Source organism: Venturia canescens, chromosome 10, assembly GCF_019457755.1.
Source record: "Venturia canescens isolate UGA chromosome 10, ASM1945775v1, whole genome shotgun sequence".
Lineage (NCBI taxonomy): Eukaryota > Metazoa > Arthropoda > Insecta > Hymenoptera > Ichneumonidae > Venturia > Venturia canescens.
In genome coordinates this window covers 9,534,935-9,561,477 of record NC_057430.1, presented here as the reverse complement: position 1 = coordinate 9,561,477, position 26,543 = coordinate 9,534,935, and the positions used below count along the sequence as shown (strand labels likewise).

The window sequence follows — 26,543 nt, the reverse complement described above, 5'->3', positions numbered from 1 at the left end:
TGTAACGCGAAATATCTGCCATTTATTTTCTGCCTCGACAAGCCACGTTAACATGGCCTCTTATGAGAAATCACGGAGCTACATTTTTCCCCATATTTCCGTTATTGATGGGTAGGATGGAACGAAATTTGAACAGTAGAGAGATGAAATATTCCAATCATTTATCCGGCTTAAAATTTATCGATGGCGACTTTTATGACAGGAGTAATTATTAAAATGAGGCACGACACTCGCTTCTTTCCAGAGCTCCACTAGAAATTTTGCAACGTCTCATATTCGAGATTGTGCGCGCTTAATTTGACATTTTAATATATCAGCAATGCATGTGCAAACTGACAAACAGGTTCGAAAACTTTTTTTGCTAAATGGGTATGAGTCAGAATGACTATCAGTATAATAAATTTACAAAAAAAATTGAGAAGTACTCTTTTATTTCCATACATATTTTCATATATAAACGCCAAGCCTTTTTCTAGAGAACTAATGTATTTCATTCAGCCGATGAACTCTGTTTTTGAACAAACATGAAAACGCCTACATGGAAACGAAAAGCGACGTTGAAAGATGAACTACTGGTCAAACGATGGTCTAATATTTTTATGAGGTAACTGAGTAGCTTCCTTAATACTCAATTCAAAGAATGAACCATTTATCAAGCAACAAGTTTCTTTATTTTGTAACATCTTTTAAGGTTGATCCTCTGCGACAGCCCCAACCAAAAGTTATATGCATCGTCTGCATATTAAGGAGGGTGGCTACGTTCGTCAAATTGATAAGAAATTGATCAAATTTGGCGATAATGTTCTTCAACATCAAGTGCGAAGACACAATTTTTTTCAAAATTTTTTTCTGCTTAGTTATCGAGTAATTACGGATTAAAGCAGATTTCTTATGCCCGGAATGTATACCTATATATATGGAAACGCTATGCTCATACACTTGAACTTTAGTGATCAATTACTCGATAACTGTACTGTTGTGTCCGCGAAGACCGTCGCGAAGGGACGAGTTATCAAGGACGAGTATTTAAGGGATTTAGGCCAAAAGAGCTGAACTCCAACTCGATACTTTTACAACTAGTTAACAATAAGTTTATTTAAGAAGTTACAAATTCGAGGTTTTATTGCCTCGAGACCAATCGTTACAATTCTCGTCAAAGACTGTTGAATTTTGGGTTAGTCGGTAATTTTATAGATTTGGGGGTTTTCCCCTTCTCGTGCGAATATAACCTAGATTTCCTTCTGGAAGTTTCGATGTTGACATCGAGGGTCGATGCGCTCGTTCGGGAGCATCGATATTTCACCATTCCTGCGTTTGCGCTGAGGGTGCTTAATTTGTTTTAATGAGTGCGATGTACGGGCACAACAGTACAGAAGAAAAATCTTAAAAAATTTGTATTGTCAAATTTGGCCCTAAAGAATATGTTCACCAAATTTTATTAAATTCTTATCATTTTGAAATTTTTAATGTATTTAACATGGTTTAGCATGGCAACATTGTATCGTCGGTAGCCACCCTCCTTAAGAGGGTTGATAATTCGTTCGGATCGTAATCAATAACTTTGTAAAGAGCCTATATACGTACTCGGTGCCAGCAGATATAGTACAAGTATCATTTTCTTTCGTAAAATTTATTCTAAAAGTATTTTTTATCTGACATCGCGAGTAAATTTAAAGGTTGCCTATACAGACGACATTCGCTTGTTCGCTTGCAAAATATATCGTTTGCAGCCTAAACTTCCGTACTTTTCGAGACTATATCTGTCAAACTAGATGGTCAATCACCTTGATTTTTTTCACAACATCTGTGATATCCTGCTCCAGCTCCTCCTCGTTTTTTATAAACTTCCTAATTTTAGTACTAGCGGTAGAGTGAATAATGTGCTGTTTACCTATGCGTGGTCCATATGTTACGTGTTAATTGAGTCAAGTTCAATTACATATATCTCGGGTTCGGGATGGTGAAACTTGTTAAAATTTTATAGAGGTGTTGTTCATATGTTAAACAATACGTACGCCAAATTTAAATAATTTTCTAATTTAACTGTCTCGTGGAGGAACCACCTTAAGCAGTCGGAAACCGAAATTTTTTCTTTGACTTTGAGAGTCCAGTTGGCAGCTCGTAAAACAATCGAGAAACTCGCGAATGATCGATTGTGCTGTCCGAGGAAATTCAAAGAAAAGAGAGAGAAAAGTAAACGCGTCAATGATGAAGAGTTAAAGAACGGAAAATGAAGAGCAAAGATCGTTAATTCCTCGCGCGTTCGTTTCAAGCTCGTAAAATTCCGCGTGTCGATGAGCGATCGCCGCATGTGCCATTTCCGGGGCTCGAGTGGCTGCCGTTTTCTGTAAGCGTTTCATTATAAAATACGCGAGTGTAGAAACGAAGCGAATAGACCAGGATGGCCTGGAGTTTACATTATATTGACCATTCAGCCTGAGACATGCATCCTGCTCGCACGGAGAGTGGACACAGTTATGTGCCCGGTACATAAATCGCGTTATATCCGTCCAAGGCATAATTGGCGAATCGTTCAAACGGAAAATCGTTGCGGGGCAGGAGCGAGAAAGAATCTCGTATCTGCTTAACGTTCGTTCGCGTATATCTTCGGTAATTCGAGAGCGTCGGAATGTCGTTGGCGGAAAATGCAGCTCTCGCGATCTGAGCGAAATGCTAGGAGAACGCGCGTGTTTTAGACTTTTTCCAGGTGCCTCGTCGTCCATCATCGGTTTCTACGGGCTCATTGATTTCTCTAAATTCGCGACGCTAATTAAACGATCCAACGAGGCTGAGAGGAAGCTTTTTGTCCTTGATTGCGCTCGATTAAAGCGAATGGGTAATAAGAAACTTTGAGAAAATTCTCCGTGATTTAGAGGCTGGAATAAACCAACTTTTTCTGCAAGCAAAAGAGTCTGGGCCATTACGCAAATATCGCGAGATGAATTTTCTTCGTCTCTCAGTCGTTCTGAGGAACGTGGCAAGAACGATGGACTTGAATGCCGGATAATCTCCGTCGCTTTTTTTCCACGTTTCGTAAGACGCGATAATGAAAATGATAATCGTCTGATTAGACTAGAGGAAAAAATTAATCGTACAAAAAGGAATTTAACGTTTCGAGCAACGATCAGGGAGAAAGTAAACTTCGCTTTCGTTCGCTCGTTTGATATTTGAGATAGTATTTTTTTTTCACGGAATGCCGGTAGAAAAATTATTCACGTTGTAAAAGGCTAAACGTATATTATTACGAGCTCTCCTGTCGGTAATTAGATAAAAAATCGATAGCAAATCCGTTCCGGTGAAAAGTATCAGAGTCTATTTCTCCCCACTAACAAGAGAGACGCCTCCAACCACCTCGTGCCTCATTTTCCTTAATAACAACCGCGAGCACACACATTTCGTCATAAAAAGCGGATTATTTGTTTTTCAATATGGGAATCGTGTGTGGAATTCGTTCGGGCGCAAGTTGATGGTTGCAAAAATGAAAGCGAGCGTTCCGCAACGAGGCATGCTGAAGATTCCCTTGTGGTTGGGCGCATGGAAGAAACATATTGAAGCGACGGGAAGGCGCCTCGTTCGCAATATCGTCATCGCGACTACCAGGGGCAAGAAGAAAATTGTTCTCTCCTACATTTCAAGCACCAGAACCATTAAACTTTATACACGAAGACGGAATATTGTCTCAAGAATATTCAAAATAGTTCCAAGTTAACTCGAATCTGGGCAACATTTTTCCAGCGAAATTCCTCCGTCCGAGTAAGCAAAGCCTCGAAGGTTTATACTAAATTTCGTTTTCAGTGTGATCTTCTACAATTTTTCTATCAGCAGGCTTCGAGTGACGCAAGGGAAGCAGCGAAATGTCGTTATTTGTGCAAATTTTTTCAGAGTTGTCAACTAAATTTATCGTTTATACGTAAACGGAGATTTGGAAGTACTTCGAAAAACGAGCGAGTACATGGAAGGAAGTTCGAAATTCTTTTCACGTTCCGGGCCCTAAAATACGAAGAAGCAGCGAAATGTCGTTATTTGTGCAAATTTTTTCAGAGTTGTCAACTAAATTTATCGTTTATACGTAAACGGAGATTTGGAAGTACTTCGAAAAACGAGCGAGTACATGGAAGGAAGTTCGAAATTCTTTTCACGTTCCGGGCCCTAAAATACGCCATAAAAATGAATCGTTTTTCACTCGATTCTCAATAGAATAGCGTTTCTCATAGAAAGCGTCGTTATCGAGGTCTCCGGATCGTCGGATTTTTTAAAACACTGCAAGGAAGCTCGAAAAAGTAATTTTGAAATCTTCATGAGCATATCGAGTGCGACCCAAAACTGCATTGAAAGTTGACGAAAAACAAGGAAAACGAGTGCTCCCGGCTGGTTCGTATCATATCACCGAGCATCGTATTTTTCTTATTCGTATAAACACAGTTTGAAAAAACTGCAGTTATTATTATGAAGAAACGTTCGATTTGAAGCTTTTGCGCTACGTTGTACCGCACTCTCCGAGCTCCAGAACACTTCCAAGGTTGAAATAAGGCTCACTAGTAGAAAAGCACCGAGCTCGAAGTCAGAGCACCGTTTCAGCTCTCTACCTTTTCCGTACAATCCGTTTTCCTTATTTCTTTAACAGTATGTTCAAACTTTTATTCTTCGTTGGTCTGCACGCTCGATACATGCACGTATTTAAAACTGCGTTCACGCTCGGCCAGGGCAAACCTCCTCGTCGAGGTCGTTCTGGTACTTGCAGCTTTGTATATCTTTATCTATCGAGAGCAAAACCTGCGTTCTTGCTTTACGAGCATTCAACGTTCCCTGTAATACTCCGGAATAAGAGTGAAGAAATTGCCGATGATACAGAAAAATATGCGCGGGGAGAAAGCCCGGCAAAATGCGGAAGAAAGAAGCCTCCGAGTTCGCTCTGCTCTCGAAATCGATGAAACCGTTTTTTTTTTTCTTATTTCTTATGTATTTCTCGTTCGAGAATTTCAAAAATACATTTGTCGGCTGCGCTTTGATGTCGCATTCCCGCTAGAAGAGATCATTTTACGAGAATGGAAATCAAAGATGAGGAACATTCTGAGTGGAGGAAAATTCGATGCAACCAGGAATTTTTAAATAAAGAAAATTATTTTTACTTCTTGCCACGAGAGTTTTCACAATTTTACATCGAAAAAACACACCGATTTCCATCGAATTTCAACTTCGTTTGTCAAATCCGTCTTGTGAAGATTTTACGAATAAAAACACAAAATAATTTTACATTTTATTATTGAATAAATTATTGAATGACTGCATCGCTGCACTCATTATTCCCAATCGAGTGTATTTTGCTTCAGTCGTTTTTCAAGCTCGAGGTCATTCGGTTCAGCGGGTGCCTCGTAGGCATCGAGGTTCGATTTGTTTTTTGAATCCGAAGGCCATTAAACGGTGTTGGAATGGAGCGCAGCTCCATTCGATCAGGAAATTACGCCAATTACGCATTTGGCTCGATCTTCAATTTTTCAAACCGAAGTAATTTATTCCAGTTCCAAAGTGAGAACCGAACGCGTAAGAAGTTCGAAAAATAAACGGATCCGATCCCCTTCGAGTCTCGAAATCGCGCAAAGTTTGTTCAGTTTTCTTCGAACGTTGAAAAGTTTCGAGTAAAATAGTGAATTCAGGAAAAAATGGGGCAAAAATGCGAATGAAAGGCAATCGATTCGTTTTCAAGAGTAACGAAGCTGCTCACTTGAAATTAGCACGTTCGAACGATAATCGAATCATGCAAAACGTAGCGCGGAGAAAATTCAGCAAGAGAACGTAAGCCGATCATTATTTTCCTCGCAATAGTGTGGCAGGCTGCGCGTTCCTCTCTTTAATATTTATCGTGCATCAACGTTCGAATGGGTTTACCTTCGCAATAAGTTTTTTCCACATGTGCGTAGACCTTCGATGGCCGTGACTATTATACAATTTGTTTCCTCGGCCATTATAAATGTTTTATCATGATTATTACTATCGAATGCTTTCGGAGTGCGCCGTTTACGGATACGTTGGGTGTTACGCCTTCGCTCATAAATAATAATCGGACGTAAATCGGAGTGAGAGTGGGCGCGCGCTCGGTGGAAAGCAAATCGAGAAGAGTTTTTGCGGTTCATCGCTCGCCGGTACATAAACTCGGTTTTTACGTTTGCGAAGGCTCGCCAATCCCCCCCCCCCCTCCCGGTACGCGAGCACCTGGTTTTCAAACGCCCACACACGTGTCTCCGGATCGATAGGGCAAACTGGTTTTTCAAGAGCACTTTGTTCGATGGGTGCGCTTTCGATGCGAAATTGGCTTCGAATTGGAATCAATTACGATCTTCTTCCTTTTCTTACTTCTCCTCCGAGATTCCGAACAGTTTTATTTCCTTTTTCGCTCTAAAAGATTCAACTATCCGGCGTTCTCGGTCGCCACGCAAGTTTTCTGTGGTTGCCGCGCGAAAAGCCAGCTCTGCGACGCCTTCCACCGGGAAAGCCGCAGTCATTCCTAGAGAGACTCAAACGTCGAGCAAAAAAAATTGTCGAATTGAAAGTGTCAAGCGTTACTCACTTGGCATAAGCCTTTTCGAGAAGAGCCGGCCAAAACTGATCGCTGTGACGACTCTGAACGAAGGTCAAGCGACCGTGAACCGCGGGAAGCCGATCGTCGACGAGTACCTCGACCCACGCACCGCACCACCAAAGACGGAAACGGAATACGCCAGCGTATTCGGACGTCGGAGATCCTTGGGGCTCACCAACGTTACCGAATCCTTGATCGGCCGGCACAACTCTGTAGAAGAGCCCTTTGCTCAGGTGGAGAACCCCGAGGCAGGAGACGAGCCATTTGTCCCCTGAAACACACATTTCCAATGAGATGTCGGTGGGTTCATTCGAATCAGTCGCGAGGACAGTTCGCGCTCTCTTGCGAGGTCGAGGCTTTCAATAATGAAAATACTATGGAACAAAATGTCTCGGTTCTCTAGGATTTATGCTGGAAAATGGTTATAAAATGGTCTTGAAGGGACTCGGGAACGTGGACTTTAAACTTTTTTCATCGCTGATCATTCGATTTTCCAGTTTCCGAGCTAATATTTTCGGGGGGATTGATTAATTCCAAGTCAGATCGGGCCTTCGTTGAGGAGGGAAATAGAGTTGGGAGAGCGCTTTCTCAGAATTTTTTTATAGCATAAAAAATGAATATAATTTATTGCAACTTTGAGAATATTTTGTACATATATTGAAGTGTATACTATGAAATTATTTAAGAATTTCCTTGAAAAACACCGAAGATATCAGTATTGCAAGTCACAATCAGACTGAGCATTTTGCGTACATTCTGGAAGCCGCAAATCAAACGAAGTTGCTGGAATTTACTTTTATCATATGTCTCTCTTCTATATGAACCTAAATATGCTATCAAATAAATTGAAAATTGAATTTTTTACAAGGGTTAAAACCTCCGTAAACCCCTGGGTGTGTGACATTTGTGAGACAAAATTAAATTTTTCGAATTTCAAAAATCCGACTTGACAGACTGCAACTATATTTTACAAGATTTTTTTCACCTTCCGCAGATCTATCAACATTTCAAGGGGGAGTGATGCAGACCGTGGAGCAGCTTTTTTTCATAGTGCTCCGGTAAACGTGATGTTTTGTGTTGTAATTTTTGAAGAAAAAAATAAATTTTTCTATAAACTTTAAATACCAATAAACAACGTGTAAAAACTATTTTTATTAATGTCTATTGGCATCTCTTCTGAGAACAGTTTTTCCTTCAACTCAGGTAAGTCCTCAAGCAATAGATATGCTCAGCCCAATAATTACAGTGCCCAAAAAAAGCCGTAACGACTCGAAAGTCCCTGCAAAAGTGCCTGCAATCGGAAATCGAAGAACTATAAAACAAAAACGTGAAGATCGTAGGCTGCGAGGCTGGGATCGGAAAGCCCATAAAAAGCATCAAATTTCAATTAAATTAAGATCGAAAGAGTGAGAATCCATCGGGAACAATAAAAAAGTAGTTGCGTTGACCGTTCGACGCTCGTAAAAGCGATTTTCGCGTGGAACAGCGACATAAACGACTCCCCAGTGGTATATCGATTTTCGCAACGTTCTTACTCGCAGACAGCAATAGGAAATAGTTCCTATTCGGCAGTACAGTCATTAGAGGGATAAAAGAATGAGCTGGAAGAAGGTGAAATCGTGGCAAGAACGGTGTTTGGTCACCGAGAGCAGCCTTCGAAAACGAAAGTCAGTATGCTGGTTTAGTGCTCGTCAATCGGAGCTGTCGTCTCGCGAGCTATATTCGGTGTTCTCCGGTGTATGATTTTTCAATTGTTCTGGGATTCGCTTCTGGCGCTTCTCACGCAATTTAAACGGAGTTATTTACCCGGGGACATTTAATTCGAAAATATATTCAGGTTTAACGACGACGTTGTCGAACGCGCATTGATCGGAAGGAGAGCACGACTTTTTGCTTAATTCAATCGGTGCAGGGCGGCGCGACGGCGAATGCTGTGATCGATAAACAGAGCAAAAATGATGTCAGAGCGGCGGAGATCGAGGCTGTTATAATTAGATCGCGGGTGTCTCGGCTCGTTCCGAGTTCACTTATCGTAATGAAACACCTCCGCGCGGGAGCAAATCTCCGTAATTGAAATTCAATATTACGCCGTGTGCGTCATATTTATTTGCCGTGAGAGCTCTTCCAGCGTAGCAGGACAGCTCTGCGCTCGACCGCCGCGTGTACGATCCACTTTCACTGGCGTTTGCCTCTTGGCACATCGGCAACTATCCGCTCAAGATTCCCGGCGAGCAGGCCCGGCTCGGGAATAATGACGGACGAGTTTAGCCCGATAGATTATCGGTACGTCGTCCTCCCCCTGACGCAGATTTAATCTCTCTGAAAATATGGGGAACGCGCGTGGGAACGCGGCTATTAAGGGGGTCAAGTCGCGACTGTTTACCGAAATTTATGAACTTTGCATTGCCAGGATCGTTCCTCTGCTCGACGCGCTCGCCTTTGAGCTTCGACAAGCTTCTCGCGTGGCTCACCTTCCGGTCGCAAGACCTGCAAAGCTATTGTGAATTCGATTGAATTCAACGGGGCAAGTTCGCGAGGGATTTTCGGGGCTCCGAACAACGCGATCGCGTGGACAGAGTGATCCGAGCCGGATGCGTCGTAACGCGTGATATGAAAAGCTGCGGACGCGATGAAAATGATAAACGACTAAATATAATTTAGCCAGCACGAGCCAGCGAAGCGAGAAATTTGTCGAAGTGCGCTCTGGTCCCCGGTATTTCCGGTTTTAATTTGTTGTGGACCGCATACGCTTTCACCCTTTTCCGGAGCATTATCGAAACGTATCGCTGGTTCGGTCGACGATTTATTCGTCGGGTTCTCTTGTCGCGAGGCGACGTAACAGGCTTCGTCGAGTTTTACAATCGGAACAACTTATTTTCGTGTCTCCTTCGAATCACGACTATCGCGAGTGTAATCACGGGGAGATAACGGCCTCACCTTCGTACGGTGTAAATAGAAAGCCGGAAGAAACGGCGCTCCAGTGGGGACTCGAGCGCGTGAGATTCATTTTTATTTACGATGTGTACCTGCGCGCAGAGTTTACTTCGAAGTGATACAATGCAATAATGCCACTCGTTTGTGTACCGAGTTCCCCTAATTAGAACAACGAGACCGGAAGTATTGCTCAACTGGAGGATCGCGACGGAGGAGCGTGGCTTCGGTTTTTACGCGAGTGCCTCATTCATAATTCATAAATCTTTGCTCCATTTTTGTTTTGGATTGCAGCACACCGAGCTGCGTCGTCGTCACGTAATATTTTATTGCGTCATTTATGGTTCCAGAAGAAGACGAAGGAATTTGAGACTTCCAAATGCGGATTGTTCGTTTTCATGCGCGACATTCCGAGATTCGGTCCCACTTTTTTTATACCATTGTTCAATGAAGCAGCGGAGTCCAGGGACTTTGAAATTTCTTGTATGAGACAAAATAAATTGTAAATGCGGAAACGAGTTGTTGGTGGAATCAACAAAATTTTGGTGCTGCTAAACAGAGTCACGTTGAGGCAACAAGATATCGTCGAAATGAAGTCGTTAATCCTACCGAACGATAATCGTTTGATCAGTTTTTTATTTAAAAAAAAGAGTATCTTTACGATTTTTTTTTATCGGTCTTAAGTATAAATTTGGACATAAAAAGTGTTAGGCCTAAAAAATACACTGTTAAAATACAAAAAAAAATTTTTTATGCTCGCATTTTACTCAGTTTTCGTACAGAAAAATGAGGAAGAAGACAGAATGAAAAAATGGGTGCGTGCGCTCTTGATAAAATCTCTGGAATGGACGATTGGAGAAATAAAATAAAAATTGTTTCAGATTCAATAGGTAAATGGCTGTAGCGCATATATCATACGATTTTTGATTTTTAAAAAATGACAAAATGGCGGGCATTATTTTTTTTTGCAAAAAACAAGAATTTCAAATATTTTTTGCATTTTCATATAATTTAATTCCATACGAACCTATAAAAACACGAAAAAATTGCGAAATTCTGTATTTATAGGACGTTATTGAAGCGATATTCTTCTTCTTTAGAAGCTTTTTTTTCAAACTCGCTAAAAATATGAAACTTCGCAGATTTTTTGAGTTTTTATAGGTTCACATGAAAGGAAAATGTATGAAAATGAAAGAAAAATTTCGAATTTTCGTTCCAGACGATAATTACGATCTCCGCATAGCAGTACACAGCTGAGAAACTTGGACAATGAGACTTTGCGCATAAAGCATGTACAAAATAGTATTTCTCCCAAAAAAAAATGTTTTTGTACTTTTAAATCCTTGAAACTATATATCGAACAGTTCGCCCAAGTTCGTCCAGAAAATATCGATTCATTTGAATCAGCAAACTCTCGGTGCATCGACCTCTCAACTGTCCCCTCGTCTCACTTCGATTCGTTGGTGAAACTGGCAATTCGTCTTGGCCCCGCGAGGGCGTCCTGCCCCGGTCTTGCTCGAAGCGCATCTAAAACGAAATTCGCTCTGGTACACCTTAAGCTCGCGCCGAGATTTTAATGTGGGTCAGTCTCAGCGCGCGAATTATTATTGCGTGTCATCGTCATCACGCGCACTTGACTGTGCGTTTATGCCTGTGTTGTGTACCGTGTGAGATCGCGTGGTCTTTGCACCCGGTGTAAAATGTAGTGTGCACACACTCGTTAACGGGACTCGTTACGCACGGACGAGTCTAACTTCATTTTGCCTTATAGTTCCATCTCGTTCTCTCATCTTCTTCCTCTCTCTCTCTCTCTTTCTTTCGTCTTTACCTGCCAGCTCGAGTCTATTCCGTTGTCTCTATTACCTCGTCCGGTTGAAGTCGCCTCGCGATAAATCTATCGCGTCATTCCTCTCTTTCTGTCTCTCACACTCGACGCACCGAGGAGCCTTTTAACACGTTTATATACACGTCGGTGCATCCTGCTCGCGCGGAGTCTCCGGCGATTCAGTCACTCTTGAGATCGAGCTCTTGACGCAACAATTTCCGGGATTCCTCTCACGTACACTCGTCCCACTTCCGTTGAGTTTGACTCAAGAGTCATGGAAATCGGAAGTCTTTTGAGCCTCGAGCTCGCACGACGCGGAAGCGGGATTGCGAGACTCGAGAAGATTGTTGAGCCTTTTTGCGAATGGGAGCTGGAGAATCGCGAGGGGAATGACAAATCGGATCGAAGTGACAGTTCGAGCTCAGCTTTCAAATTGCACGGGAATTCTCTTTCGATGTAAATTCATTGGGAGAACGAGGACGATCGATATCGCCATCGAAATTCTGATAAACGGCGCACAACTCAATTAACCGCATCCACGTTCATGTTCGACGATATTGCATTGCTCATCGAGGCGAAATTGAGCCAGGAAAGAAGTTGCGAGAGATGTGCACACGTGGGAACGTCCAGGAAGGCGCTTCTATACGATTCACTTCTCCGCTGCACGTTCTCGAAAGGTCGCGCGGGTCGGTTTCAGGGTTTTCTATATACGCGATTTCGAGGTCGGGAATATAACTTGGCTGCCGTCTCTACGTGTACCAGAAAAGTGGCTGAGCTCGTACGATACCAGTCGCGAGAGTTCTGTACGCGGTCAATGTATAATTTCTCCATTTATCTACGATTTCTTCCTTTCTCGCGGGACCCCGCGAGATTCACGATTTCTTCGCTGCGCGTTAACGTACGTGGGGAAGACGCTCGGAAGAGACAGTAGAACTCATTTTCTTATGCACACAATGTCAATAATGTCTCGAAAGGGTTTGTCGAGTCGCGACTGCGCCTCGTTGGTAACCTTCTATTGGTTAAAGTACCATTCGATAAACCCTGATCACTGGACGCTGATTAATCTATATGGAAATTCTTAAACGTCCAAATATTATACAAAACGCTCCTTCGTTGGGGTCGAAGACACTCTCAAAGGACCAAAATCTGACGAATCGTTTCTTTTTTCAAATTTCAAAATGGTGGAGTAATTTCGAGAGGTTTTTCAATTTAAAAAAAATTTATTCGTATTATGAAAATTTCCGGACAAAAAAAATAGCGAATTTAAATAGATTTGATGTGTTTTGTGCCGAGGAAATCACTCGGAAACCGAAAAATATGAAAATAATGATCGATGATGTGAGAAAAGTATGAAAATATTGAAGTAAAACGGTCGAGTAGTTTATACAAAAACCTTCTTTCATCATTTTTTGCGGAAGAGCGAACCGGCCGGTCTCCGATACTTTGAATAGAAAGAAATTCAAAATTTTTCTCTAAAAGTGCATTCACAGTCAATGGAAACCTTCAATCGTTTCTCGAATGAGTTGTCGCTGCTTTATTTATTCGAACGCTTCCAGGCTTCTGTGCTATTTTCTTTTGACCAGGTATAGTGACGAAATGAACTTTTTTTTTTAACTTCGACCCATTTTTACCTTGTTGTTTGTGATTTCATAAAAATATGTCGAAATAGCAGATTCCTCTATAAGAATTACGCTCATGAAAACCCATGACGATTTCTTATAATCCTGTTTCGTTGAAATATTAAAGTATTCCTTTCACGAACCCGAATATTCTACTAATAACTGATTTTAAATTACAGTAAAGTAAAAGTGCATAGATTGACGAAATCTCAGGTCAGGTTATCGAACATTTAATAAAGAATTAAAACTTCAATGATCAGAAAATTTATAAGCGAGTTTACGGAGATTCCATCATCACCACATTTCTATTCAATAATTCATAAACTACATCATTCTAAATTCCTGATACAAATTATTTCACAGATAGGAAAAAATGTAACAAATCCATAGCGCGACGATAAAAATAAAGGGTTACCGAATGCTCTTAAAAGAGATAGTAACGATAGAAATTGGAAAAATGGCAGAAGCAGAATAAGCTTTTCATAAATGCGACCGCGACTCTTCAGAGGTTGGGAATCAGTCCAAATTTCGAGTGCCCCGATTTGCTCCACCAAAAAATACAGTCATGCGAAAAGAATACCTTAACAGTCGAAAAATACAGAAATTAACCTGTCGCTTATGGCCACAATGACTTACTGGCCCCTTCGATCATCTTCAACTCACAATTTCATATATTTCTAAATTAGATGTCAAAGATTCAAATCTTTATTTATACGAATTGAATCGCCCGGAATTTAATCGTACGTTAAAAAAAAGGGGTCAACGGCCATTTGAACTAGAAATATTGATTTGAAGACGACAAATTGTTGTGCTTTTTACATTTTTCACACGACAGCTGTACTTTTTAGGATTATATACGGTGATCTCTGATTTAATTTGTCAACTGGCTACGCGTCCAACGTTGTCAAACGTTGCCTTTTCGCAATGTACTATCGAATGATGTGGAAGACTCTGAATGAAATATGTTTTGCAATGAACTCAACTTGAATATTATTCACAATTAAAAAATTAAGATAACGCTTTTTTAATAATATTCTGCTAGATAACCGAGGTAATTCCTTTAAAAAAATATGGAAAGACCGTCAACTGTCCAATATACGACGCGCACGTAAACACCACACTCCCTTTGGGTCACACACTCAGCACACTGGTGCAAATTTGTACTTGAACTTTGAAAAACTCGTTATTTCATCCACGAATGTATGGAACGAATCTTACAACGAGGCTTTTCAGGCGTAACAATTCCTTAGTGATCGATTAAAATTATTTAAAAAATTATAAAATCAAGTTTTATTATAGAAAAATGGGCAAATGGAAGAAGCGAATTTTGAAGTTCTAAAGACCTGCCATTTTCGTGTGTGCGAATTTGCAACCGTGCCGTCTCTACGGATTCAGAGCTCGGAACGAGTCTGAGTCTTGGATAAAACGAGGATAATCAATCGGTTGATTGATGCAGGAAATATGACGAATTTCGTGGCGTACATAGGTCAGAGGACGTTTACAAGCTAAACATTGAAATGAAACTCTTATTCTTTTCCGAGTACTCGGGATCGTGACGCCTCTCTCATGCTCGACGTAACTAACCTACCTCGAGGCTTTATTTGTCCTCGTACACAAAGTCTATATAAGAGTCAAGTAGAAAGCAGTCTGTTCAGGCACGAGCTGTAACTACGTATTATTATTGGAACGATGACGGAAAACTGAAAGAAAGAAACAAAGAGAGAGGGACTGAAAGGGAGGAAAAAATGTCTGTGGCGCAGCAAAGGTCTCGTCTCGTTCAACGGCCGACTGGTTTTTCTTCGTAGAAAAGAATGCTATTCCATTTTCACCGGCGCATAGTTAATAAGCTGCTGTTGCCGCGGCCCGCGTTCGCGGCCAAAAACTCGTCAATATTTTACGAACATTACGCAGCGACTCGAGAGACGGGATATAATAAAAAGGAGCATTGTCTTGAAAAAAACGAAACGTTTCTTATGTAACGCGCAACGAATAAAATGAAACGATTCGCGGCGTACGAACCTGAGGCCGAATGGGACTCGGATCGCTTCGCACCTTCGCAAAGACCGACAAAATCTTTCCTCGCGTTCGGGTTGAATCCTCGGCATGGCAGGTCGAAAATGAGCTTCGTAAAAAGAGTTTTCCATGCGGAAAGTTAGCTCGGATCGTAAACGAAATGGGAGAAGCTTCCCCGAAGTCGTTGCCCGCGTAAAAGCGACGGATATCCCCTCGATATTTATCGGCGCGTCTGATACCCAGGAATTTGATGCCTCTAAAGGCTCTCGAGTAACGATGTATCGCAGTTAATCCAGCTCGATGAGCCTCCCCTTCGCGTCGCGATCTATCACGCGGTTAATTACGTTTTTTACTCATCGGCCGCGCAAAGCCGTTGAAACCGCTCGATGGCTGTTTACGACTTGGAACTTCCGCCTTTGCGTTGCTACACATGCGCCCATAATTATGCGTCGAAGGAAAGTGTTTTATAGAGAAATAATAAATCCGAATGTGGCCGCGCGGTAACGAGCCATTTAAATTACCGTTGAAATAAAGAACCAGGAATTTAACTATCCGGGGAAACTCTACTCGCTTGGAACTCCCGATTAAATCCGCGGCGCAAAAGTCTCGGATCGTTCTACACCGCCGACGAGATTCGTTTCTAAAAACTTTCGTTCAATTATTATTAATAATATCGAAATAAGTGGATGCTCGAGCCCACCGAACGGAAAAATGGAGAAATAGTTGCGACGTTTTCGTAGCTGCTCCACGCGGAACGTATCATTACTTTGAACCAGCACGAGCACAAGTTTGTGCACTCGGGGCTCACTGAGAAAGAGATAAAAGGAAAAATGTATAGACGGAAAGACGGGGGAGGCAGCGAAACGTATGCGCGAGCACTCGTATAAAAAGTTCAAACCGGAACGACCCGTTCTATCCCTTTTTCCTTTTTCTCCTTCCCCCGCGCGAGGAGGCTTCCCCGCTTCTGCTTCTTCGTCTTCTCGGCTCTTCGCTGTGTTCTCAAACTCGGATATTCTCCCAACATCCACCTAACGCAAGCTGCTTCTTCTTCTCCTCAAGGACGACACGTGAGTATATTTCAAAGTTTCGCAGAACCGAAACCGAACATTATTCACTTCGCGGATACTTCGATGCGGCGAACAGACGAAAAACAACACACATTTCCGAGCTTTTTTCTTACCCATCTTGCCGGGAATGACGTCGAACTGAGCTGGCGCATCGCTCACGAATATCGGACGGTTGCAAAGCTCCTGAAACACAACAGAATTATCACGTTAACGAGTCTCATCAGGGGCTCCAAATTAACTGGCATTTTCGACTACTCAGACAACGCTTTTTTCCAGAAATTTCCTTCGAAACGGATCCGAAATCTGGTCTCAACTCCGGAGCCAGCTTTTGGGGCTACTTTTAGAAAACTTTAATGTTTCAGATTCGAGTCATTCGCTGTGAAAAACTCGGCGCGGAACGAAGTTTGTCCAAAAAAACCTAAAAAATCTTCAATTTTTTTGAAATTCGTTAAAAACTCTTTTTATCGTTTCACAAGTTTCTCAGCATCTTCATAAATAATTTCCGTACAACCAACACTCGTCAATCGAATATATACGATGAGACAATTTTCGAGACGAGGAAATCACGAGCTCTCTCGAGGCTTGACAGAAAGGACCTTAATAATGGAAAATAAAGAAAACTTCGTGTCGTTTCTTCACTCGAAAACGTCGACCTGGGAACTGTCAGAAATTTTAATCCAAGAAGCATTTTATCAGGAAACATTTGTGTTTACTAATTTTCAATTTTTTTTTTTTTTTTTTTTCACACGCGGACAACAGATGGTCACAGAATTAATGATGTTGATACGCAAAACCAGGAAAAATGTTAACTTTCCGGATGAAATTGCGGTGGTTTTGCACTCGGCTTTGCCTCGGACAGTTCCACAAGTTAAAAGTCCGTGTCATACCGGTGTTTTAATTAATCTGCAGGGAGATAATTGTCCCCAAAGAAGAGAAAGGAGGGGGAGAGGGGAGACGAAGAAAAAGACACACTTAAGAGTCGTAAGCATACACGTATTTCTTGAAGACGTCACACGAGTCCCGACCGCGATTCCCGTTTCCTTTTGTCTCGGTCTACTCCGCCGGAGCTGGCACACCAGCCAACGAATAAAAACTGAGTTTACATGTGCAGCAAACAAAATAAAAGTTCAAGGCGAATGTACAACCTAATTTCAGGTGGCTCTCGGCTGTCCCGGTTTCCTGCTTTCCGCCTTTTTTCCTTCAAATTTATCGTAGACGGATTTTTCAAAGACTTCGAAAATGGGTCGATTGTGAAATCTCAGGATTCTGGCGAATCAATTAATCTGCGGATGTAAATTTGCACGCAGCGGAGGCATCGTTCAATTTTTTCACTTCTTAAAGTAGTTCATGCACGAAAGGATTTTTTTAAGAAAGTCGCTTGAAATTTGCACAGAGTTTAAACGAATAGTCGACTGACACGCGGATCAAATTTTAAAGGAGACGTCTTAATGGTTATTTAGATAAACGTGTTTAAATATGAAGAATCGCAACCTCACATTTGCTTATTTCGGCATTTTGTTTCTTCTTGGCTTGGCCCATTCCTGTCATAGCCTTCTGTTAAGGTATTTCTTTCACGAACCCAAATGTTCTACTAATAACAGATTTTAAATAAAAGTAAAGTAAAAGTGCATGCGAATAAATTGGCGAAATTTCAGGTCGGGTTATCAAAGATTTAATAAAGAATAAAAACTTCAAAAATCAGAAAATTCATACGCGAGTTTACGGAGATTCCATCATCACCACATTTCTATTCAATAATTCATATACTAAATCATTCTAAATTCCTGATACAAATTATTTCACAGATAGAAAAAAATGTAAGAAATCCATAGCGACGATAAAAATAAAGGGTTACCGCGAATGCTCTTAAAAAAGATATTAACGATAGAAGTTGGAAAAATGGCAGAAGCAGAAGCCTTTCATAGATAACCGCGACTTTCCAGAGGTTAGAAATCAGTCTAAGTTTCGAGTGCCTCAATTTGCACTACCAAAAAATACGCTCATGCGAAAGGAATACCTTAACACTTTTTTCTCGATCCATTTCTCTTTGAGTTTTGTGCTTTCCAAAGCGATTTTTTACTTAAAAAAACTATAGTATTTTAGCCAGGAATGAATAAAATTTCGGGCTCAGTCAATGATGAATCCCCGTTATATTAATGGCTTGTACTTTCATTCGCCAAAAAATAAGTTGGCGAAATTTATTTACAATTTTGAATTATTAACTCTCACATTAATTTAGAGTGATGATATTTTTAATTAGGAAGTAAAAATCGACCCAATTTAGACACCCATAAAATACGATCCTACGGGCATGATGTACCTTAAGAAAAAAAATGAAAATACGAGTTTTTAATGGTGCTGGAATTGCAAAAGGTAGCGAAAGCCAATCGACCCCGCTGACCACGTTTTTCGCAGTTTCCCTGGACCTTCCCGCGTAAACATTTACGAGCGAACTCAAGAATTGGAACGAGCTTCCGGCGAGACCGAAAAAAATGAGTAGAAATATTGAAACTCGCGTGAAAGACGATTTTTTTCTCGTAAAAAGTGCGTGCCAAAAAAATCGGTTTGTTAACTCAATAAAAATTTGGTTTAATCGAAAAATCGTAGAGAACAAAATGCGAAATTCGCTAATTATACAAAAAGCCGAGTCATCCCAGAATTTATTCACGACGAAAACATCGCCGAATCAACAAATTTTATTTTGTTCTCCGCACAATTTGGTGGTTCGAGCAAAAATTCTGTCGAAACACCGATTTTTTTTCCTCAGTAAACTGAGTTTTAATAATATTCTCTTCTCGAATCTAACTTTTCATCGTGGATTACGCGTAAACGAGAGTTTCATTATTTCTATCCAGTTGCATAATTGGCCTGTGGAACGATTGAGTAACTCTGGGCGATTTTTCATCCGCAACCCCGACGTTTTTGGAGGGTGATTCGTTCATAAATATTAAATACACAGAAGTTCGTATTGGAGGCGGTGTTACGAAAAGCTCAGAAAAGGAGTATTGTTCGTACGCAGCGGACTCCCATACGAGAGACAATGTGCTCGAGTTCCGTATACAAATAACGAGAGGCTAGCAGCCGTCTTGTCTTTTAGATTTGCGCATTTGATGGAAATTTTGCAGGAGCGGTGTGCGTGCACGCCGATTTACGTAGCTGCGCCGCGTTTAACGTTCCGTTCCATTGTTTATCTTTTTATTTACTGGAGCGTCGCTCGCACTATTGCGTTTTAATTACTCGACGATGAGAGATAATATTCTTCGAGCGTAGCAGTAACATTTTTTCCACGGAATTCAACGCCAGACATGTGTGCACTTTCACAGCAAATATTGCCGACTTTTAACACCTCGCAACAAAAGAAAATTCACGCGAGAGTCTTTGGCAGGCTGAGAATTTCTGCAAAAGGGACAGCGAATTTGGGCAGATTTTCGTTCGGTTTCAATTGACGAGAGAATCGCTCCGAATAATTTTCGCATAATTGTTTCAGAGGTCGATGAAACTTCGAAAAATTTCATTGTGATTAAGTCTTCGTGCCTCGACTAAAAACCCCATGAAAATCCTCCTTTTTCATCGTTTCCCGGGCACGATTCCAGCTCGCTGCAACCACGCAGAACGATGCTTTATGCACGCGTTTATAAATGTGTTTCTGTGCTTATGTGGAACGTGGCGTGTACGCGTTATGGTGCATTGTTCAGTCGGATCGCGTCCACCGATGCAACGATTCACAAACGTGACCTTGCAATCGCATAAGCGCGCATGGCTGATAGTCGAGTTACCGCTTTATATCTGCTCTGCGTGGAAAAGCTTATCGCTGAAACTGCCAAGAATCATCGCATCCGCGAGAAACAACACGTTTGTTCGTCCGAGACGCGCGAGCTCTGGAGGAATCCAGTTACGCCTCGTTTCCAGGTCCATTGTTAATTCCATATTAATCTCGTATTTTATTCGCGCTTTTTAACGCTCCCGGATTCTCAGGCTCGTGCCTTCTTTCTTTTATATTATGAGAGAGATACCGTTGCGAAAATTTTTGCAAAAGAACCACTTTTATGGGATTTTCGTTGGAGGTGCTCCAATTTTTTATAATATTGGACAAATTATAGAATAAGTTGGATTTTTTCCTCCATTTATTTGCTGACGAATGAATAATCTTGTTGCACATTCACTTTCTCACGATTGGTACGAAAAAATCAGTTTTCGGTGTAAACTTCGAGTTCGATTCGCGAGATTAAGGGCTTTGAACAGTGCAAACGTTGAAATTTTAGGAGCTTTTTGTTTGTTTATAAATAAATATTGGTTGGATGGATTTACGCAAAACCTCGTACACAACTTTTACATACTCAAAAGTACGCGAAAAAACAAATTTATTTATTTTTTTAATGGTATATTTTTGTACAATTGTGCGTTGAAAATGGCACCCGTTGAATCGGCGTTGACAGCCAAACGGGAAGATTTTTTATCCCAGCGACTCGATTCAAATTGTAATTTGTTGGGAAAACGTATGAACTTTTTTTAGAACGTAGGAACCGTTTTTTGATAAATTCTTTGATTTTTCTTTTATGAAGAATTTTTATTGAGAAATCCACAAAAATTGTGATTTTTTTCTTCAAATGGTCGCCATTTTTGTTTCTAAACAATATTTCGAAAATTCCCTACGTCGTGCGATGGCTAATAGCATTTACTTTAAGAATCTTTTTAGTTTTACGTCCTGAGATGTTCCAATTTTGAGATTTGCTGTCAACGCCGATTCAAGGGGTGCCATTTTCAACACACCATTGTAGGATGGAAAAAATTAAAAAAAAAAAAAAAATTTCCAGTACTTCTGAGAATGTAAAAGATGTGTACAAGGTTTCATTCAAATCCATCCAACCAATTTTTATTTATGAAATAAACAAAAAACACCTAAAATTCCAACGTTCACACTGCGTTCACAGCCCTTAAAATGGCAACACCTTTCGGTGGTTACAGCTGATGGGATTCGAGATAAAAAAGAAAAATATTCTAACTAAAAACGAACGTTTTTGGGAGTTGAAAAGGACGGACACATTTTGATACTTTCACTGGAAATTTCCCGACTGTGAAAAAATGAATAAAATAAGTTAAAAAAAGCCTTACTTTTGGCCGTTTCCACTGGAAATTGAAGGGTGGCGTTTGGTGATAAAATACGGAAGCTTGGGTCGCAGGAAATTCCGGATCTTCCCAAAGCTCCCCTCGTTTCAAGCACGAACGCTTGATCCGCTCGTACTCGCTCATCACGTCCTAAAAAAATAAAAACGAATGCATCCAAATGAAAATTATATATGAAAAAAAAACTATAATTCAATATGAAAAAGCGAACATTTGGATGAGTAACGAAAAAATGATTGAAAATAAATCACACCCGCTCCCCCGCACCTGAAATATCTTTGATCAATGCATCCGAAGACTCTTCTCGATTAAAGCAAGAATTCAAGATCGAAAAGTTCACGAAATCGGCGACGAACGCAAAAAATATTGAAAATAGTGAAATAAAGACTGAGCTCGCTCATCGCGTTCCAAAAAATTGATGCATTCAAACGAGATTTTGAACTAAAAATCGAAAATTCGAGATCGAAAATAAGAAACTGCAGGCGAATAAAAATGAGGGCGAGAAATGGAAGCTGCTGTTGGGGAGGAAGACAAATCGATTAAAAATGTCGAATTATTTAAGTTGCAAGTTCGAATTCAGATGAGCCAATGACGAGGAGCGATCGCGGAGTGGCATTTCACCGTTTAGTTCGAGTGCGCGCAATAAGAACGAAAACAAACGAAAAAGTTCTTGATGAGATTGCGCAATGTTTACGCGTCGTCGCGGTTGTCCTTTTTTCTCCATTTATTTCACCCGCTGACCTCAATAAGACAAGAATCATCGTCGAGATGTGCGTACGCAGTTTCATCGCGCTTGCCTCGCTGACGGTGACGCGACCTGAGACTTTTCCTTCTCGTACGCGTTACACGTTGACGCGTTACACCGTGACGAAGGCGCGAGCCGTTGATCGAGGTCGACACCCTCGTCCTCCACGACCACGCACAATTCGCACATTCCGCACAATTTCTCAAGATGCGAAGCGATCGTTCGTAATACCAATTTCTACAATGGGCTCCCACGAAAACCAGATTCGATACGAACCAAATCGATTCATCGCAGAACGATTTTGCATAAAATTTCCAATTTTTTTCTTCATTGCAGGGGAGAGTGGGGTAATTCCGGACGCAGGGTAAATACGGACTCCGCAATATCTTTATATATTCCGAAAACCTCACAGTTTCACGCACTTGAACTCATGCGATAGCCTTATCGATGTTTAGTGTACTCACATTGTTCAAGGCGCGTGAAGTGATTTATTTTCTTCGAAGTAAGGTCGATCATAAAATTTCGTACATTTTCATCTAATTTTTGCCTGATTTACATTAAATTGATGAAACTACGTGATAAACGATTTCAATGATTTAAAAAATTAATTTAATGTCCTTATTCCATATAAGAATCATTAACGCAGTTCAAACTTGGGCTTACCCAACTGTTTTTGAATTATTAACTCATTTGTCAAATTTCGCAGTTTGGGGGAATTCCGGACGTTCTGATCTTACCCCATATCGATTGATTTTTTCAAATTTCAGTAACCTCGTAAAATACATATGAAAGAAAACACCAACGTGTGATATTGAGTTCATAAGTAGTGAACAATGTGAAAACGAAAAAGTTATTTTTGTTTTGAAAAATATATGGAAATTCACCATCCGAAGAGTGGTTTGTGTGAATCGAGTGTGAAATGTGGGCTCACAAAGTTGCACGAGCGAAAGTACGATTCGAAAATATGTTTGCGATATATGTGTAGCAATTTCTAATGCAATCTAGATTCAGCACAAGGGCCGTCCAGAATTACTCCGGAGGTTCGGGCTAAATCCGAATTTTATGGAGTGTTGTTTTTTGCTAAATATCTAGCAATTTTTTCATCTATCTGTTGAAATTTACATAGGAAATCGTAAACAAGATATCAGAGAGTGAAATAGATCGAAAATTTATTTTATAATTTCACAGGGTGTCTAATTTTGACCAGAACAGAAATTTCATGACTTTTAAGGCTTTTTAAGTCAAGGAACAGGAATTTTTCATGACTTTTCTTATGGTTCTGATACTTTTTATTCATCTTTTAATTATAAAAAAATTCAATAAAAATAACAAAGAAATGATATTTTATTTTGAAATAAAGAATCTTTTTTTTCTTACAAACTATTTATTCGATATTCGTTTTTATATCGATGATGAGTATTGACGAACCAGACATTGTCGCCACCCCGCGAATTTTGAAATCATGTTGAAGAAAACCAAAAAATCGACAATGACAATGAGCGTTGCAGAGATCTTAAAAAATCAGGTTGTTTGGTAATTTTCCATGACATTTAATGATTTTTTCAGGTCCGAGTGTAATTTCATGACATTTAAGAATTTTCATGACTTTTCAGGTCGTTAGACACCCTGTTTCATAATATGTGGTTGATCATAATCATGATTGATCATCATGAGGAAAATAAGTTTTCCTCGGGCAGTCGAAATCACCCCAATTTACCCTAAATTCGATTTTCATTCTCGCATTCCATCGCGACGACAATGAAGCATAAAAACTTGATTCAAATCTGCCACTTCAAGCGTCCATTCGTAATAAAATATGATGTTGAAGTTTGCAACGTTGGAGTCCAACGAAATTATGGAAAAAAATTCTCCAACAGTTTCAGTAATTCTTCAATTTTGTTATCTGGCGAATTTGCAATTCGTAGTTTTTCAATGTGCACCAATGGTATCGTGAAATAAATAATTGGTCAATTGCAAATGTTTATTTTCGTTAAATTCATTGGACTCGAACGTTGCAAACTTCAGCGTCGTAATAAAATTCATTCGCAATAGTTTTTCGTTGATCTCTCAATAATTGTTGTTTATAAAATTAATCAGAGGGAGAGAGTTTTGAGTTTCATCGGGGGCTGTCAATTGCGTTTTAATTGAAATCGATTTCCTCCACGATCGTCGCTTTCGTTCAGGTATTTCTTTCGCGATAATAGCGTACGATTATTCAGATGAAAGGAACTTGCGTGATTTCCGATTCAAATAATCATTTCAGCTCTTCTCTCTCGTCCATTAGTTTTTTTATAGCATCGCTCTTTTTAATCGATCTTCGCTCGTAGTCACAAATCGAGTATGAAAATGCGTGCTTAAGTCGGAGAATTTCTAATTGTTCAGTTGAAGCGCGGACTTTAAACGCTAACGAGACAAAAGGCGCGGTTCGGTTGTTCCATGCACGCAAGAGTGCGAACGAAACGCTATCACAAGCTGCTGACGGCTATTGCAACGCCTTACGGCATACCAGACCAGGGCGCGGTGGCGAATTTCTCTTCCATTGTCGTACGTGCCGATGCAAATGATTTTTCTCGTTGCCTCTCCGCTAAATTATTCACTACGCAATTGCGAAACTCAAACGGATGCATGGGCGAAAGCGTGTCAGCAGAAAGAACGAGATTCCCTTGTTTCATAATGAATATTCCCATCGAAGAAACTTGCAACTATTTTTTCAAGGCTTTTCGCCATTCTGGGGATAATAACCGTGATTTTTCAATATTTCAATCGGAGCAACGATCGGAAGTGCGTACAAATTTTGATGCGATTGTATCCGTTCGTAGCCAAAAGAGCAGATTGGAAGATCCGGAGAAAGCGCGGATAAAAATGGGCCTCCGATTATTTCGTTGCGCCACGAGAAACGTCCGACGTTTTTTTTTCTACTTGAAGGAAAAACGGCGCGCAACGGTCGTTCCGGACTAGCGAGAGGAAAGTCGAGCGCAAATTCTGAGCTGAAATCTCGTGACGTGTGCGGGTGTTCAATGGATCAAATAAATCTGCGAGTAACCATGAGGGGAAATAAAAAACCAGAAATTCGAACGAGGAAACGTTCGCGCAGGCTTATTTCTGCAGGTTTAATCCGCGTGGAGGTGATCGCGCGAAGCTTTCCCGGTCGCGTTCATCGCTCGGCGCTCTTCCTCGAATCGACTTTCCGCACGTGGCGAATCGGGTCGACGATACAACTACAGAAAATGTTAACATCGAAAGTTCGCGAGGTCAAAACGTCCTGGAATCGAATCAACCGGCCAAGACCTTCTTGGTTGTTTAAGGAGTTTCGGTACAAAAGTCTAAATATTAAGAAATTGATCAAATTTGATAATAATGTTCTTCAACATCAAGTGCGAAAACACAAATTTTTTCAAAATTTTCTTCTACTTAGTTATCGAGTAATTACGCATTAAAGCAGATTTCTTATGCCCGGAATGTATACCTATATATATGGAAACGCTATGCTTATACACGTCAACTTTAGTGATTAATTACTCGATAACTGTGTAGAAGAAAAATCTTAAAAAATTTGTATTGTCAAATTTGGCACTAAAGAATATGTTCACCAAATTTTATAAAATTCTGAACTTTTTGAAATTTTTTATGCTTTTAGCATGGTTTAGCATGGCAACATTGTATCGCCTGTACCGAAACTCCTTAAGGTATTACCGGATGGATAGCCCAGCCGATAAATTGTACCTGATCGGAATTTCCATACTTCATGATGCAATAAAAATTGGAAAAAATTCAGCAACATTTGGAAAGTTATGCACTACAATTATCAATAATAATATTGCCCAAAAGTTATTAATAAATTGTTTAAATAAATAATTTTTTAACAGTTTTACAGTAAACCCTTGTTTTTTTTTTACGAATCGAATATGCCCATTTTTCTGAATGCTCATGATTTTTTTCAAAATTTTCGTGGATCTTTGAAATTCTCTTTTTTAAATTTTTTAAGTGGCTCTATTTGTACATTTTTGATCCAATAACCTTGAGACTTTTCAAAACTGATGGCAAATATGTCTTCTAAAACATATGCAAAATTCAAATTTTTTAAAATTTTTTTCAAAATTTTTTCAAGAAATTTCTAAAATCCACGAAAATTCGGAAAAAAATCATGAGCATTGGGAAAAATACACACATTTGATTCGTAAAAAAAAACAATAAGTCACCGCAAAATTATTGAATAATTAATTGTTTAAACAATTTGTTATTAACTTTTGGGCAATATTATTATTGATAATTATTGTTCATAGTACGAAGTACGGAAATTCCAATCAGATATAATTTTTGGTCCAGCTATCCATCCAGTTATGCCTTAATTCCTTCGAAATTTTCATCAAAAAAATTCTCGAGATCTTTGCGACTTTAGTTTATTCCACTTCCCAATAGATCAACTCGAAAATTCCTTTGAAGTAGGGAAGACCGGAACTGGTCGGCCAACTTTTCAAACTATTACTTGTAAACAAAGAACTAAAGACGATTTCAAAAACCAAATGGTTATTGAAATGAGTTATTTCATCGCTTTTTTGACGAACCGTTTTTGTTTCAACCGACCCCACGCTCGGGGCAAGTTGACTATGCTACTATTTTTGCCTGATAATCAACTACGTAT

At 40.1% G+C, this 26,543-nt stretch overlaps 1 protein-coding gene across 2 annotated transcripts in view; it reads right to left on the bottom strand.

Moving 5' to 3' along the window:
* CalpC (calpain-C) overlaps positions 1 to 26,543 on the bottom strand; it is a 53,575-nt gene that overhangs the window by 17,006 nt on the left and 10,026 nt on the right. For both annotated transcript variants that reach the window (XM_043430534.1, XM_043430533.1), the window contains 3 exons: positions 21,145 to 21,288; positions 16,146 to 16,215; positions 6,566 to 6,848 (listed from right to left, as the gene is read on the bottom strand). In XM_043430534.1, the coding sequence (XP_043286469.1) occupies positions 6,566 to 6,848; positions 16,146 to 16,215; positions 21,145 to 21,288 (497 nt within the window). The remainder of the gene's footprint in view (positions 1 to 6,565; positions 6,849 to 16,145; positions 16,216 to 21,144; positions 21,289 to 26,543) is intronic.